Genomic DNA, 17565 nt, shown 5'->3' on the forward strand with positions numbered 1-17565 from the left:
TTTATTATCTCGAATCTATCATTCGGATGGATTCAATTTTTTCTTCTTGTGGTTGAAATGAATTCTATCACGGATCTATAACGAACTAGTTTGACTTGACGATTATCGGAAGAAGAAAATCTCCATTAGCTACCCAATCTACAAAGCTCTCGGATTATTCACCGATGATATCATCACGAGTCACGGCATCTTTGAAGTAAGCTCATCTCCAAGTAAGTTCATGAACGACAAACGGATTTGGCTTGAACAAGATCATTGAAACTTAACCTGTTGAAGATTGATCTCAAGATATGCGCAGGAAGTTCATCAACCCTTGATGCTAATGGCGATTCCTTTCTTCTTTTTGTCATCGTAGCTTGCACTGTCATTGAAATTTGAAAAGGAAAACAAAAATCGCAGGGTTCTTTTTTTTCCAAATTGTGAACGGTATTTATAAGTAAAGTAGCTTGTGTTCCAAGAAACTTGAGAAATATATTTTTAGGCTTATATCATAAATAATTACTTAAAGTATATTATATTTTTCATTTAAGCACCTAAAATTACCATTTTGGTCAAAATAGGTACCTAAATTATACTATCCTTTTGATTTAAGTAGCTAATTTATGCTTTAATTAATCCATGTGTCAACTTTGTCAGAACTTAGATGGAAAAAATTGAATATTTGAAGTATGTATTTTGATATAAAAAATACTTTATGTATACATTTTAATTGAAAGAATACCTAAAGTGTTCTTTAATTAATCCATGTGTCAATGTACATTTAATTGTTCATCTAACTGTCGTGGATTTATGAATCAATCTAAAAATGCTGAAAGTCAAATCGAATTTAAGAAAATGGAATTAAATAGTGTGGTTTGAATCAATTTTCAATAAGTATTATTCAGACGCATACACGTGTGATTCTGGCCTCAAACACGGCTGAGAACCGGAACCGGAACCGAAACGAGCAAATATGCTGCACACAAGAAATCAAAGATGTCATGTTCCACCACTAGGCTTGCAGTAAACGTAGTCACCAAAACAACTTAGTCCACGAACTTAAAAATGGGAGCACAACAATCTACAATCTCAACAGAAAAGGTTCATTGCTTTTGCTTTGTTCCATACTAGACTTGTCCTTCACCTTTGCGGTCTGTTGTCGTCCATTTTCAACTGCTGACGGTGTTCTCATCGATCCCATGCCATCGAGCTCGTCCCATCCACCAAAGCTACTCGTGCCTTGGTCACTCTCGTTGAGATAATCGTTATCGACAGTCCATGATTGATAACCCTCATTCATTCCCTTTCTATCCTTCGAGCCTTCATGTTCTCTCTCCCTTTTAACATTTCTCACGGTGCGTATTTTTTCACTTTCCTCACCCTGGCATTACGCTTCTGCTTGCTTCGTGGCTTTCCCGAGATCGTTTTGAAGGCCAAAGTTATCGTCGACTGCCCAAGTGGAAGTGCTAGTGCCATGAGGAAAGCTTTCGGGCCAGTGGCAAACAACAACGAAATTAAAATCGGAGGCAGCGTCCAACCATAGGATTTGAAAACCTGCATTGATCAATGACAAAAAGTATTGGCACCAACATAAATGGTTTACTGTAAATACAAACACATGTTCCATGAAACGAGAAGTATCGATAAAAGTAACAAACGAGAACGTTAGTGACCAATTTGTAACTTTTGAAACATCAGTAGTGAAAATGAAAACTAACCTAAATATTAATGACCATTGGAGTAGTTTACCCTTAATATTTTTTAAAACTTTATTGATCTAAATAGAAATAAAAAAATTGAGTGGTAAATATTTATAATTTACCGTTTATATAAGCAAGCCGATGCATTAAAACGATTGTAGTCTTTCAACGTCATTGCCTCATTGCATATTCAATAACAAAATTTGGCTGACTCATCTTACGAGCTGGCATTCCTCGTTGGATTTTGCTCTGCTGGCTTTGATTCATAACAAATACTACCAGATTATATATAATCTATTTTTTCTCTGTTTCTCTGCCCCTTTGATTCACCCCCCCCCAATTTTCTCCCCTAGTTTTCTTCGCCGGAGAATTGCGTCAGTTATCGCCGGCGAATTGCCGGTTAAAGGAAACTGTATTTTATCAACATCGAGGTATCACTCTTAGCGCAAGACATTATCTCGTTTGAAAATTTTAGACATTTTTTAAATAAAATTAATTGTATTTATTCAGTCTGGTTTTTTACTTTTTTCTTTTATTTTTTTTTCTGGGAAATTTTCAGCACAGATCTGGTGGTAGAGCTAGATTTAGGTTTCATTCTTCTTTTTTAAACGGATTTTGTTTTAATTTTTGATGAATTTGAGGAAAATAATAGGAATTTAGTTTTTTTTTTGCATGTCTGGTTTTGATGGATGAACGATTGAGATTTGGTGAGCATTCGGGGATTGTGGTGAAGAATAGGAGCCAATCGGGGTGTTTGATCGTGAGAAAGAAAGGGGATGGTTCGGTTGGAGCCGGGTCCACAGGGGCCCGTTGGATTTATGGGTCTAAAACAGATGAGAAGAGGCCTAGGATGATTACGAGTGATTCAGGTTCTAGCGATGAGCTACTAATGCCACCTCGGAGGAGGGTTGGGCCGGAAGCATTTCAGGTTTCTAATGGTTTAGCTTTTTATGAAGCGAGTGAAATTGGTAGGAAGAGGAACAGGGAGGAGAGGATAGCGTCATGTGAGGAAGGTTTCATTGGTTGGAATGATGAGGATTTGAGTGAGAGTACGAGGAATAGGTTAGATGTTTTTGACGTTAATGAATATGATGGATATGATGAGGATATGATTATGAAAAGGAACAGAATTGATTATGGTGGAGACAATTTAACCGGGAGGCGATTGTTGGGTTCAATGCCTGCGTTTACTCAAATGAGTTTTGAGAGGGAATACGGTAGTGGTCCAAGCATGCATGCTTTTAATGAGAAGAAGAAGAAGAAGAAGAAGAAGAAGAAGAAGAAGAAGAAGAAGAAGAAATTGTACTATGATAAAAGTGAAGGGATTAGTCAGGGTGATCATGATGATAGAAACAGGTTTAGGAAGGATAGGGATGGCACTTCGATGCATTATCAGTTGTTGAGGGAGAGGTATATGGCTGATTCAGATGAAATCATCAGGGTTCAGGGAAAAAATGGTGTTTTGAAGGTAATGGTGAACAAGAGAAAGAAGTTTGGTGAGCCTTTGAAAAATTTTGATCACTTGGAAGATGAGGGAGGCCAGATTGGTTCAAGGATTGATTATGCAATTAGGAAGAACTTGCATGTCAATCCATCATTGTGCTCTGAGACAGAAGTTCTTGTGAAGCCTGTTTCTTTTGGCGGGAAAAAGAAAAAGAAAAAGAGTTTGCTAAGGATACCAACAACTAAGAAGAATAAGGTATCTGATTCTGATTCAGAGAACAGTGGTACATCTCCGAAGCTGTTACCAAAGGATACCGAAGCTTCTAATCCAACAAAGAGGGTTAATAGCAAAGAGGAGAAAGCTCAAGTTGAGCAGCTTCAGCCTACCAGAAGCAAAGAAGGAAAAGTTAGGCGTGGATGTGGCACAGAAAAACAGAAATTACGGGAACGAATAAGGGGGATGCTTCAGGAAGCAGGTTGGACCATAGATTATAGGCCAAGGAGGAACAGGGATTACTTGGATGCAGTGTACATCAACCCTGCTGGAACTGCGTACTGGTCCATCATCAAGGCATATGATGCACTTCAAAAGCAGCTAGATGAGGACAATGAGCGCAAACCCTTAGGCGATGGTCCTGCATTTACCCCATTATCAGATGAAGTACTCGGCCAATTAACAAGGAAAACAGGAAAGAAGATGAAAAGGGAGATGAAAAATAAGCGAAAAGATGAAAGTGGCAGTGAGAATGCTCTAGAACCTGTTGCTAGGAAATCTTCAAGTATCAGGCATGAAGAAGAGAGTATGGATAGCTTGAGTCATGAAGAGAAATTAGGTTCCTTCATGAAGGGCGAGTCATCTAAATCTAGGATGAATGACAATGATGCCTTCAGTGGAAATGCAAAAGTTCAAAGTTCTCTCCATGTGCATAATAGCTACGAAAAACCATCCTCTATATCAAATTCTCATCTTCTTCATGGAAGAAAAAGTAGAAAACTTGGCAGATGCACCTTGTTGGTTCGTGGTTCAAATGTGGGTGCGAGTTCGGAGGGTGATAACTTTGTTCCATATTATGGGAAACGAACACTGCTTGCCTGGCTGATTGATTCTGGGGCTGTGCACTTGAGCCAAAAGGTGCAGTATATGAAGCGTAGACGAGCAAGAGTGATGCTAGAAGGCTGGATCACAAGGGATGGAATCCACTGTGGTTGTTGTAGTAAAATCCTAACAGCTTCAAAATTTGAGATTCATGCTGGAAGCAAATTGCGACAACCATTTCAGAATATATATTTGGATACTGGTGTTTCTCTCCTTCATTGCCAAATAGATGCATGGAACAGACAAGTGGAGTCTGAGCAGATTGGTTTTCATTCTGTAGATGTAAATGGTGATGACCTCGGTGATGATGTTTGTGGCATTTGTGGAGATGGTGGGGATCTGATATGTTGCGACACTTGTCCCTCAACATTTCATCAGAACTGCCTCAATATAGAGGTACTTCTGCATAATTTTTGCCCTGCTGTATAGTGTTTTACATTTATAAACGGTGGTCAGCTTTCTTCTTGGTTTTTTTCCCCTTGTAAGTTTTCCTCAGACTTCTGGGTCAATCCTCCCCCCCCAAAAAAAAAAAACCGACCTGAGGCCAACTCTCTTCTTGCTTCCTCATGAGAAATAGCGGTTGTGTTAATTGAATGGAGTAAATGACCAGAGCTTAGTCTAAATACGTTGTTTGTTAATACAATTTCTTTGTTTAAGCAGAACATTACCTTCTTTTGAAGGCTTTAACTATTGATCTTATGTTTAGGGATTCCTAAATTCTATTAGAGCCAAACAGAATTGAAGGGCATTCTGAAGTGTCCTCTGATTAGCAGTTGGACATGTAATTTATGTTACATGTGAATGCATGGGTCTCTTTCTTTTCTACAATTTTTTGAAGACATGCCCTCTTTTGAATGTTTTCTCCTAGCTGTCTGTTCTTAGGACCTGCTCCCTGAGTTTGTATCAGCAATGTTTTGGATTTAATGCAAGAAATGTTTATCAGTGGCGTAATGCTGCTCCATAAAAATAAAAATCAACATTGACTGTTAAATATATTAATTGCTTTTTGTCTTATGTTTTGATGACCAGAACACCATTGGTTTTTAATTTCCTTCCAAAAGATGAGGTGAAAATAGTTTATCCTTCTTACAGCATTACTATTTTAGAAAGAAAGTTGAATTTGTACTCCTGATTGAAAGTTTGCGTTTTTGGCCTTTTCTGCCTGTTGACTTATATTGCTTAGTGGTCGAACACAAACTTGGATTGTTCTTGTTAGCAATGCTGCTTAGTCGCTTCACTTAGCTTTTATATATACACTTTTGCAGTTTCTACCAGAGGTTGAATGGGAATGTCCATATTGTATATGCAAATTTTGTGGTAATTGCAGCGGCATTGCTCAAGAGGATGCTATAACAGATTGTCCCCTTCTCACTTGCTACCTGTGCGAGAAAAGATGTACCTTTTCTCTTCTTTTTGGCGTTCTCTATTCTTTTAAGTTTTAATTTCCTTTGTAGTTTCCTCTCCTTGGTTTATTTTCAAAAATAATCTGATCCTTTCCGCTATTGCAGACCACAAATCTTGCATCAAAGTGACAGAAGAGATTCATACTGTATCCAGCAGTTTGACTCTTCCCTTCTGTGGGCAGACATGTAGTGAGGTAATATATTTTTCTCCTGTTGGAATTCTGAATATTGTGATTAGATGTAAACCAAGAAAATGGGAAATCGATCGAGGAAGCATTCATGGTTTTGTTCTGGTTCACGGCTACTCTATGAAAGCACTATGTTTAAACATGTGAAGGCACACTTTCTTAAGAAATGTTTTTGTTGTTTCTACAGCTCTTTGAGCATTTACAGAAGTGTCTAGGGGTCAAACATGAACTAGGAGGAGGATTTTCATGGTCTCTTATTCGAAGAACAGATGCAGATTCAGATATATTTGCCAGAGGGCTTCCACAAAGGGTGGAATGCAATTCTAAACTAGCTGTTGCAATGACTGTGCTGGACGAATGCTTTTTGCCAATCCTTGACAAGAGAAGTGGGATCAACTTAGTAAATAATGTCCTTTATAACTGTGGGTAAGCATTTTGGTTGCTGAATTTTGAAGGATGTTTGTCTCATTAGTTTCTCCATAGTAGTGCTTGTTTAGCAGATCATGCTATTTTTTCCGTCTCTCGATGATGTTAATCATTAGTCTTGTTCTAATTTGTGAAATGGATTTTATTTATTTTATCCTTTCATTTTTGAATTTTCCCACTACGTTTATCTGGATTATGTTTGATATTTAGTATGAAGAGGTATTTCTGGGTTTGGGTCAACAGAATGTTTCAGTATGCACATTATGATTTTTCTGGTCAGATTATGGTTATGCTTTCAGAGAACTGTTGGATCGTGATTGTATGCTCTAGTTCTATATATTATATAACAGTTTTCTAAAGGATCTGAGGGATATATATCTTATTAAGCAATTTTTTATATTATTTTATTCAACTTTTTTTAATTTTTCTGCTTTTATCTTTAAAGATCAAACTTCAACCGTCTAAATTATTCTGGATTCTACACTGCTATTCTGGAGAGAGGCGATGAAATAATTTCTGCAGCATCAATCAGGTAATTAACATTCTGGCATCTGTATGCTGCACCTTTCCTCGGTGTTATTTATCTTTGGTAGGATCTATTAAATTGCCAAACATAGTGAAGGCCAGAATAACTAAACAAACATACTCACCCGACTTCTTGGAGTAAATTTTACCGGTCGGGTGAATTTGATGAATGCATCTGGTTATCTATCATTCAAGTTACTGTTTACCAATTTGGTATTGTATTTCCGTATGTAGGTTCCATGGAACTCAGCTAGCAGAGATGCCGTTCATTGGCACACGCCACATATACAGGCATCAGGGAATGTTCCGACGGCTTTTCAGTGCTATTGAGTCGGTAAGCTGTTAGGAGGGATTCATTTAATTTAAGTGCCTTCATGTACATATACATATATATCATGTCAACCTCATGCTTAACTCTATTGTTCCTTGCATTATTGACTTGGTTCGTTCTTTTTGTTTCTCTGAAGGCTCTTTGTTCTCTCAATGTTCACAAACTAGTCATCCCTGCAACTGCTGAACTTACACATACATGGATTGCTGTTTTTGGCTTCACTGCTCTAGGGGAATCAGTTAGGCAAGAAATGAGGTCCTTGAATATGTTGGTCTTCCCGGGTATACCTATGCTGCAGAAGGTTCTGCTGAAGTTAGAAAACACGGATGCGAACTTGATGACCGACGCAGGTTTTAGTTAATACAATTGTTGCCATTTGTTTTCATTATGTTTATTTACTGTTCTTAACTTCACAAAATTTGCTCCTTTAGGTGTTAAGCAAGCTGCACCAAGATCTAATGGAAATATCACACCCGAGGTGGCTAGCGGATCTGAACCCGGTTCGTCATCTGGGATTGATACTCAAGAATGCGATGTTGGTGTTTTGCATCATTCTAGTCGAATAAATGGTGAAACCGCAGCCGCTGATTCAGATTCCGAATTTCCAAATGTTTCTGTAAACGATACTTGTGGAAACAGTGGTTCTTTTGATAAATCCCCGGAACCTAATGGCGAAACTACACTCGCCGACTATCAAACAGCAGACTCGAGGAATGAATCTAGGCTTGAGATGCAGAATAATGCAGGATGGGATTATCTTGCTGAAGATAATCAGTCCGATGATGGGACCGATTCACGGTCAGGGGACAAGGAAACTGAATCTGCTTCTGACAGTGAAAATACCTCTACGAACTATAACGTGGGAAACACAACAATATCAGATTCTGCCATCAATAAAAATACTCGATTTCGAGAAGACGGTGATCCGGAAGCTGTCAAAGAAGATAACAATATTGGTGCTGCTTCTGATTCCAAAACTAAGCATGCAGTTGAAGAGACTGCAGAACATACCAGTCAACTTTCTAAATGAAGCGATACAGTTTTCGATTCCCCTGATGAACATAACAGTCAATGTTCTAAAGGAAGTGATACGAGTACTTACGTTCATCGAGTAGACAGTGCAGATGCGTCCGATGAAGTTTGAAGTTCGAGTCTCGATTAAAGAGAATGAACTTGCGGATTCTGATTCCGGGGACGGATTAGTAAACCCGGCTTCCCCCAAGAAATCCTGATGCAATAGAGATGGAAACTAAATCAAGATTGGATCTTCACAGAGATCATTCGGGTTTATTCCGAGGAGCATAGTATGTATGAATGATCAAGAGTCGAAGTCGAATCACTGTAATCCTTTACTTTTGATTGTATGATGTAATTACCGCAAGTGACTAGAAAAAAAAATTAACTTTTTGAGTTAATTTGATCGTATGACCTGGTATATAAACTTTTGAACGAGTTAATTTTATTTTCAATTTACGACTCTTTCTAAATCAATTCTCAAACTTTTCAATGTTTTTAATTTTATCCTTAAATTATGACTTATTCTAAATTGGTTTACAAGTTTTTGAATGTTTTGATTTTCTCCCAAAATATCAATATATATTAATACATCTTCAGTTCGTTAGATCAAATTATATTGTTATATGCTTGGAAAAATTAAGTTCAATCATGATTGAAATTAATTATATATTTGGATGGATTAAATTGAGAAATTTTAAAAAAATGAGGATTAATTTAGAATAAAAATCATAATCTGAAAATAAAATTATAATATTAAAAAATTTAAAGATTAATTTAGAATGCGAGTTGTATTTTAGAAAAAAATTAAAATATTTAAAAAAATGTATATGATACAATTAACTATTTTTTTCTTCAACTGAAGTTTAAAATTATGATTTTTTTTCCAGCCCAACTTATAAAAGTATAGGAATTATTAACATTTATTTTATTTAATAAAATAAATATATTAAATATATTGCTTTACAATATTTCTTTAACCAATATAAACTTTTATAAAAAAATAAAAAAACCACATGTTTAATATAAAAATAAGTACCCATACTATACTTAAAATTAAATTTTGGTATCTACTTATTTTTTTTTGTTAAAAATAAGTTTCTAATATTTTGTATGTTACACTTTTAAGTGTTTACATTTAAAAACCGTTAAGTGACACGTGTCATGTTTAGATTTTCTAAATTTTTTAAAATAATATTTTATTTAAAAGGAGTAAAAAAATATAAACATGATATATGTCACTTGACGAATTTTTTAACGATAAGAACCTAAAAATAGAACGAAAAAATATTAGACACGTATATTTAATAAAATAAATATAAAAAATTAATTTATACAGTTATTCTTATATTAAACCAAATAAATAATGATTTGAATAATCTGAAAAAAAGGTCTTGAAAACTGTCGAACGGTAAAACTAAAAACGGTGAAAGTGAGTAACGAGAGTTATCATGTAAGCAGACGGAAATGGTGGGCCCTATCTGACATGTGCAAAAACGGTGTCGTACCTTACTGCCCCGAGGCCCCCCACTAGGGATGGCAATGGGTCGGGTCGGGTCGGGTTTTTGGGCCACCCGACTCGAGAAGAAAGGGTTTTTCACCCGTGACCCGACCCGACCCGAATATATGACTTAGAAACCCGACCCGACCCGACCCGACCCGAAATAATAATAAAAAAAATTTTATTCAATGAAAACAGTGACTTAATTGAAAAAAATTATATATGGAGGGACATTATTGTAATTATCCCTAAATATATAGGATAAAATTTTATATATTTTTCGGGTCGGGTCGGGTCGGATTTTTTTCACCCTAAACCTGACCCGAACAGTACATTTAAAAAAAACCCGACCCGACCCGAACCCGAAATTTTTTAAAAAAAATCCGACTCGATCGGGTCGGAACCCGTCGGATTCGGGTTGAGTTGCCATCCCTACCCCACTCTTCTCTTAAACAACCAAAATGAAAGGGATAAAAAGACATTTAGTCCTTGAATTAGACAATATATTTCAGATTGGTCTCTAAAATTTTCACACGCTTCTTTTGGAACTTTTAGAAATGACCATCAAGCTCAGTTGGTAGAGCACAAGGTTCTTAACCTTGAGGTCGTGGGATCGAGTCCCACGGAGGGTATTTCATAATTTGGAGGTCTCCCACGGAAACTGCTCTCAACCCGGCGTTGGGGGTAACCTACTATCTTACCTCCCCCTTACCTTATTACATATGGGTATGTAATAAGGGTCATCAATTTTTTTTTTCTTTTGGAACTTTTAACTTTTCTCACTTTGATCTTTGAATTTATTTATTTTATTAATATAGGGTTCCATTAAAATAGAATGCTATAATATTCTAAATTATGTGACATCATCATCTAAAAAATAAAATATTTTTATATTTTATTTTATTTTAAAATTATATAATTTTTTAATATTTAGATAATGATGTTGTTTAATTTTGGAGCGTGTTTCATTATTTGAAAATTAAATCTAAATTTATAAATTTAATTAAAAAGTCATGGATTTTTAAAATTAATTTGGGACTAAATTAAAATTTTATTAAATTCATAGAGTTCTTATTCTAACAAGGAAATGTAAAAGATGAAAAAAGAAATAAAGACAAATAAATTAATCATCATAATTTAATTAGTTATAATTAATTTCACAGCAGCTTTGGGATTTGTTTCCTCTGTTATTTCTTTTAATTTTATATAATCAAAAGCCGAAGTATATATGTGTTTCCCTCTGTCTCTCTCTGCCCCTTGGATTCTTTCTCAACCTTTTCTCCTCTCGTTTTCTTCGTCGGAGAATTGCGTCAGTTAACGACGGTGAATTGCCGGAAAAGGTAACCCCGTTTTGTCTACAGCGAGTTATCACTTTTCATCCAAGACATTATCTCGTTTGAATCATTTAAACAATTTTTTTAAAAAAAAGATATTAATTCAGTCTGGTTTTTATCTATCTTTTTTTTATTCTGGGAGTTTTTCAGTACAGATCTGGTTGATCAGAGAGATTTGGGTTTTGTTCTTCTGTCTTTAACGGATTATGTTTTGAATTTGTGATTATTTGAGGAAAATAATTGGAATTTAGGTTTTTCTTTTTTCGGTTCCATTTTGATGGAAGAGCGATTGAGATCTGGTGAGCATTCGGGTGTGGTGAAGAATAGGATCCATTCGGGGTGTTTGATTGTGAGGAAGAAAGGGGATGGTTCTGGTGGAGCCGGGTCCGCAGGGACCCGCGAGATTCACGAGCCTAAAACATATAAGAGGAGGTCTAGGATGATTATGTGTGATTCGGGTTCTAGCGATGAACTAGTTATGCCACCTCGAAGTCGTGCTGGGATGGAAACAATTCAAGTTTGTAATGGTTTAGCTGCTTATGAAGAGAGTGAAATTGGTAGGAAGAGGAGTAGGGAGGAGAGGGTGAGGCCAAGTGACAAAGGTTTATTTGGTTGGAATGGGGAGGATTTGAGTGAGAGTAAGAGGAGTAGGTTAGAGGTGTTTGACTTTGATGAGTATGACGGACTTGAAAAGGATATGATTATGAGAAGGAGCAGATTTAATTATGGTGGGGAAGAGGTTGGCGGGAGGAGACTGTCTGGTTCGATGCCTGCAGTTGGTCGGATGAGTATTGAGAGAGAATATGAGAGTGGTCCTAGTAGGCATGCTTTTCATGAGAAGAAGAAGAAGAACGAGAATTTGTACTTCGATAAAAGTGAAGGGATGAGTTGGGGTGATCATGATGATAGAAACAGGTTTAGGAAGGATAGGGATGGCACTCTGATGCATTATCCGTTATTGAGGGAGAGGTATATGGCTGATTCAGATGAACCCATCAGGGTTCAAGGCAAAAATGGTGTTTTGAAGGTAATGGTGAACAAGAAAAAAAAGGTTTTCGAGACTTTGAAAAATGTTGATCACTTGGAAGCTGAGGAAGGCCAGAGGGGTTCAAGGATTGATGATAGAATTCGGAGAAACTTGCATGCCTGTTCATCGTTGTACTCTGATACCGAAGTTCTTGAGAAGCCTGTTTCATTTGGTAGGAAAGAGAAAAGGAAAACGAATATGCTAACGACACCAACAACTATGAAGAATATGGTCACTGACTCTGATTCTGAGGACAGTGATACGTTTCTGAAGCTACGACCAAAGGGTAAAGAAACTTCTAACAGGAAAAAGAAGGTAAGAAGCAAAGAGGAGAAAGATCAAGTTGAGCAGCTTCAGCCTACCAGAATCAAAGAAGGAAAAAATAGGCGTGGATGTGGCACAGAGAAACAGAAATTACGTGAAAGAATACGGGAGATGCTTCAGGAAGCAGGCTGGACAATAGATTATAGACCAAGGAGGAACAGGGATTACTTGGATGCAGTGTACATCAACCCAGCTGGAACCGCGTACTGGTCCATCATCAAGGCATATGATGCACTTCAAAAGCAGCTAGATGAGGGCAATCTGCGCAAACCATCTGGCGATGGTCCTGCATTTACACCATTATCAGATGAAGTACTCAGCCAATTAACAAGGAAAACTGGAAAGAAGATGAAAAGAGAGGTGAAAAATAAGCGAAAAGATGAAAGTGGCAGTGAGGATGCTCAAGAACCTGACTGTAAGAAATCTTCAAGTACCAGGCATGAAGATGAGAGTATGGATAGCTTGAGTCATGAGGAGAAACTAAGTTCCTTAATGAAGAGTAAGTCAATGAAACGTAGGATGAATTATAATCATGCCTTCAGTGGATATGCAAAAGGTCAAAAGTCTCTCCAGGTGCATGATAGCTATGAAAAAACATCCTCTATATCCAATTATCGTCATATTCATGGAAGAAAAAGTAGAAAACTTGGCAGATGCACCTTGTTGGTTCGTGGTTCTAATGTGGCTGCGAGTTCAGTGGGTGATGACTTTGTTCCATATTATGGGAAAAGAACACTTCTTGCCTGGCTGATTGATTCTGAGGTTGTGCAATTGAGCCAAAAGGTGCGGTATATGAACCGTAGGCGGACAAAAGTGATGCTAGAGGGCTGGATCACAGGGGATGGAATCCACTGTGTTTGTTGTAGTAAAATCCTTACAGTTTCCAAATTTGAGATTCATGCTGGAAGCAAATTGCGACAGCCATTTCAGAATATATATTTGGATACTGGTGTTTCTCTCCTTCAGTGCCAAATAGATGCATGGAACAGACAAGTAGAGTCTGAGCAGATTGGTTTTCATTCTGTAGATGTAAATGGTGATGACCCGAATGATGATACCTGTGGCATTTGTGGAGATGGGGGGGATCTGATTTGTTGTGACAGTTGCCCCTCAACATTTCATCAGAGTTGCCTAAATATAGAGGTACTTCTGCATAATTTTTACATTTATAAATGGCTGTGACTTGAGTCTCTCTTGTTTGCTTCTTTTCCTATAAGTTTTCCTTGTAGACCTCTGGCCAGTTATTCAGGTTATGCATGTTTTAATTAGATTGTTCTTAGTGTTTAGAATTTAGGGAATACTTTAGTGACCCGAAATATGTTGTTAGGCGATACAATTTCTTCCTTTCAGCATATGGTTATGTTCTTTTAAAGGTATTAACTATTGATTTATGGATTGGGATCCCTAAATATGTTGGACATGTAATTTGTTTGACAAATGAAGGCTTGTGCCAATTTCCTTTCTGTAACTTTTAGAAGACACTACTTTTCCCGAATGTTTCTCCTTGTCGACTGTTCTTAGGACCTGCTCCCTGAGATAATATCAGCAGTGTTTTGGATTTACTATTAGAAATGATTTTTCAGTGGCTTAATGCGGCCTCCATCAAGAAATTTTCAACTATGATTGTTAGATATATTAATTGCTTTGACTTATGTTTTGATGACCTGAAACCATTGGCTTTTAATTGCCTTCCAAAAGATGAAGTTTGTTCTGGTTAGAATATTTATTATCTGAAAAATATATATTTTGAATTTGTTAACAATTCTGCTTAATGGCTTCACGTAGCTTTCTTATATACACTTTTACAGTTTCTACCAGCTGGTGATTGGCACTGTCCAAATTGTATATGCAAATTTTGTGGTAACGACAGCAGCATTGCTCAAGAGGATGATGTAACTGTTTGTGTGCTTCTCACTTGCAGCCTATGCGAGAAAAGATGTATTCATTCTCTTCTTTTTGGTGTTCCTAAAGTTTGAAGTTGCTGTGTAGTTTCCTCTTCTTGATTTCTTTTCAGAAAATTCTGATCCTTTCACTTTTGCAGACCATGAATCATGCATCAAAGTGACAAATGAGATTCATATTGATTCCAACCTTTTAGTTATTCCTTTTTGTGGGAAAACATGCAGAGAGGTAAGATTTTTTTTTTCTTCTTTTGTTGGAATGCTGAATATTGTGATTTGATGTAAACCAAGAAAATGAGAAAAATCTACTATAGAAGCAATCATGCCCTTTGTATGATGGTGTTGGCATTTGTTGCTATTGTTGTAGCTAACTAAAATATTACTATGAATCCTGTTGGCAATGGAACTTTATTTGTATGTGGCATTCACTCTTTAACCATGATGTTGTTAAACATAAATAGTTCATCAAGGTTTGCCGTTTGCATATGGATTTTCTGCTAGATCGTAGATTATGCCATTTGACATGTGAAACATTGAGAAATGCCTTTGTTGTTTCTACAGCTCTTTGAGCATTTACAGAAGTATCTAGGGGTCAAACATGAACTAGAAGGAGGATTTTCATGGTCTCTTATTCGAAGAACAGAATCAGAATCAGATATATGTGCCAGAGGACTTCCACAAAGGGTAGAATGCAATTCTAAACTAGCTGTTGCTCTGACTGTGATGGATGAATGCTTTTTGCCCATTGTTGACAGGAGGAGTGGGATCAACATAGTAAATAATGTCGTTTATAATTGCGGGTAAGCATTTTGGTTGCTGAGTTTTAAAGGATGTTGGTCTTATTAGTTTCTCCATAGTAGTCCTTGTATAGCAGATCGCACTGAGTTTTAAAGTATTTAGACTATGTTTGATATATATTTTTATTACTTTCTTGTCATGATATGCTTTTAGAGAACTGTTCGATAGTGATTGTACACATTTTTAAATATATATATATTGAACTCTTGCTTTGTTATGATATAGGTTAATCTTTTTATCCATTATCATTTTCTGCTTGGTGATTCTTCTGTTCTCTATTCCTTTCCTGGATTATACTTGTAGTTACCGTGGCGTAATATTCTCTTTTGAACATGTCTTAACTGGTTGCAATATGCTGTTTTTTCTTTAAAGATCAAACTTCAACCGGCTGAATTATGGTGGCTTTTACACGGTTATTTTGGAGAGAGGCGATGAAATAATTTCTGCAGCATCGATCAGGTAAATAACATTTAGGGATCGATATGCTGTGCCTTTTCCCCCTCGTGCAGTTGGTTATCTTTGGTTGGATCAATAATTATGTAGGACAAACATAGTGAAGACCAGAATTACCTAACAAAACACGCTCACTTAACTTCTTCCTGTAGATATTACTGGTTGTCTGGATTTGGTGCACTCATCTGGATTATCTATCATTTAAATAAATGCCAACTAATTTGATATCTTATTGCCGTGTGTAGGTTCCATGGAATTCAACTAGCAGAGATGCCATTCATTGGCACACGCCACGCATACAGGCATCAGGGAATGTTCCGATGGCTTTTCTGTGCTATTGAGTCGGTAAGCTGTGAGGAAGGATTGTATTTATATGTTTATGTTTGTGTGTGTATATCTTGTTAGCCTTACGCATAACTCGATTGTTCCTTGCATCACTGATTTTGTTCGTTCTTTTGTTTTTCTGAAGGCTCTCCGTTCTCTCAAGGTTCACAAACTAGTCATCCCTGCAATTGCTGAAGTTACGCCTACATGGACTGGGGTTTTTGGTTTCACTGCTCTGGAGGATTCGGTTAAGCAAGAAATGAGGTCCATGAATATGTTGGTCTTCCCGGGTATAGATATGCTGCAGAAGTTTCTGCTGAAGCTTGAAAACACGACATCTGACGCAGGTTTTAATTAGTGCAATTGTTGTCAATTGTTTTCCATTGTGTTTTATTTACTGTTCTTAACCTTCTCAAAATCTGTTCCTTTAGGTGCTAAGCTAACTGAGCCAATATCTAATGAGCAAATCACACCCGAGGTGGCTAACGGATCTAAACCCGGTTCATCATCTGGGAATGATACGGATGGTGATTTGAATCATTCGGGTAGGATAAATGGTGAAACTAGAGTTACAGACTCGAATTCCCAATGTCCAAACGTGTCTGTAAATGATACTTGTGGAACCAGAGGTTCTTCAGATGCATCCCCGGAACCTAATGACGAAACTACACTTATGAATAATCAAACGGACACGAGGAATGTATCTAGGGCAGATATAAAATATGATGCTCACCCTAGCCCAAGCCATGACACGCATGAGATGCAGAATAAGGCAGGACTGGATTATCCTGCTGAAGATAATCAATCCGATGATAGGCCTGATTCACGGTCAGGGAATAAGGCAATCGAACCTGCTTCGGACAGTGAAAACGTCACTACCTCTATGGACAATAATGAAGTAGACCAAGGAAATAAAACAGCATCAGACTTTGCTATCGAGAAAAATATTCGATCCCGTGAAGAACGTGAAATGGAAGCTGTCGATGCAGGAAACAACGTTGATGTCAAAACTAAGCTTGCTGTTGAAGAGACTACAGAGATGGAAATGAAAAAAGCACCAGGTTCTCCTGATGAACAATACAGTCAATCCTCTAAAAGGGAGTGATACAATGAGTGATGATGTTCATCAAGTTAACTTAGCTGTTCCGATGAACTCGAAGCAAGAGTGTTGGTCAAGGAAAACACACTTGTCGACTACGAGTCCGGGGACAAATTAGCAAAGCCGGCTTCCCCCGAGATGTAGGCTAACTCGAAATTGTATCGTCTCAAAGGCGTTTCGGGTTTTTGCGAGGTGCACAATGTATGTGTTCAAGAATCGGATTTACATAGAGGGCAGCTGCCCACAGTCCCAATGAAATCCTTTCTTTATGGAGAACAAATACTTATGTATAATTTCTTCTTTGGGTGAAAGAATAAGTTGTTTCTTTCGTCTTAAATTATTAGAATAAACTATATTTAATAGTACTTAACTACTTTCATATACAAATGGGTTATATAATTAATATTTAAACTTAAAAATTCTTAAATTGATATTTGTATTGACATGCAGGAACTGAATTAAGATTTAAGCTACAATTTTTGGGGATAAATATAAATAACAACATAATGATATTTAAACCAATAATGGAGGTTTTAAAATGGTACTGATATTATGTACAATATCAATACTACAGAATATAGTAGTACCGATATTCTTGTGACAGTATTGATACCATAGTTTCCCAACGATCAAATTTTTGTATTTAATGCAAGGAGTATCGATACTACAAGCTTTTGAACAACATTTAATGTGGGAAAT

The 17565-nt window shown here is 36.9% G+C and overlaps 1 protein-coding gene across 1 annotated transcript; it reads left to right on the forward strand.

Annotated features, from left to right (window-relative positions):
- The first annotated feature begins 1961 nt into the window (after positions 1 to 1961).
- On the forward strand, positions 1962 to 17202 carry LOC120114424. The gene is made up of 11 exons (XM_039135354.1): positions 1962 to 2110; positions 2244 to 4614; positions 5484 to 5613; positions 5727 to 5815; positions 5997 to 6235; positions 6681 to 6767; positions 6995 to 7094; positions 7228 to 7441; positions 7523 to 8092; positions 16802 to 16838; positions 16902 to 17202. The coding sequence occupies exons 2-11, from the start codon at positions 2365 to 2367 to the stop codon at positions 17008 to 17010; spliced, it is 3825 nt and encodes a 1274-aa protein (XP_038991285.1). The 5' UTR covers positions 1962 to 2110; positions 2244 to 2364; the 3' UTR covers positions 17011 to 17202.
- Positions 17203 to 17565: the final 363 nt, after the last annotated feature.

This window comes from Hibiscus syriacus, unplaced genomic scaffold (genome assembly GCF_006381635.1).
Source record: "Hibiscus syriacus cultivar Baekdansim isolate YM2019G1 unplaced genomic scaffold, ASM638163v2 tig00000778_pilon, whole genome shotgun sequence".
Lineage (NCBI taxonomy): Eukaryota > Viridiplantae > Streptophyta > Magnoliopsida > Malvales > Malvaceae > Hibiscus > Hibiscus syriacus.

Coding starts and splice junctions, on each gene's coding strand:
- LOC120114424 (XM_039135354.1), top strand. CDS start 2,365: ATGGATGAACGATTGAGATTTGGTGAGCATTCGGGGATTGTGGTGAAG. Junction 6,236..6,680: donor AATGTCCTTTATAACTGTGG/GTAAGCATTTTG, acceptor TTATCTTTAAAG/ATCAAACTTCAACCGTCTAA. Junction 16,839..16,901: donor AAAGCACCAGGTTCTCCTGA/TGAACAATACAG, acceptor TTCATCAAGTTA/ACTTAGCTGTTCCGATGAAC.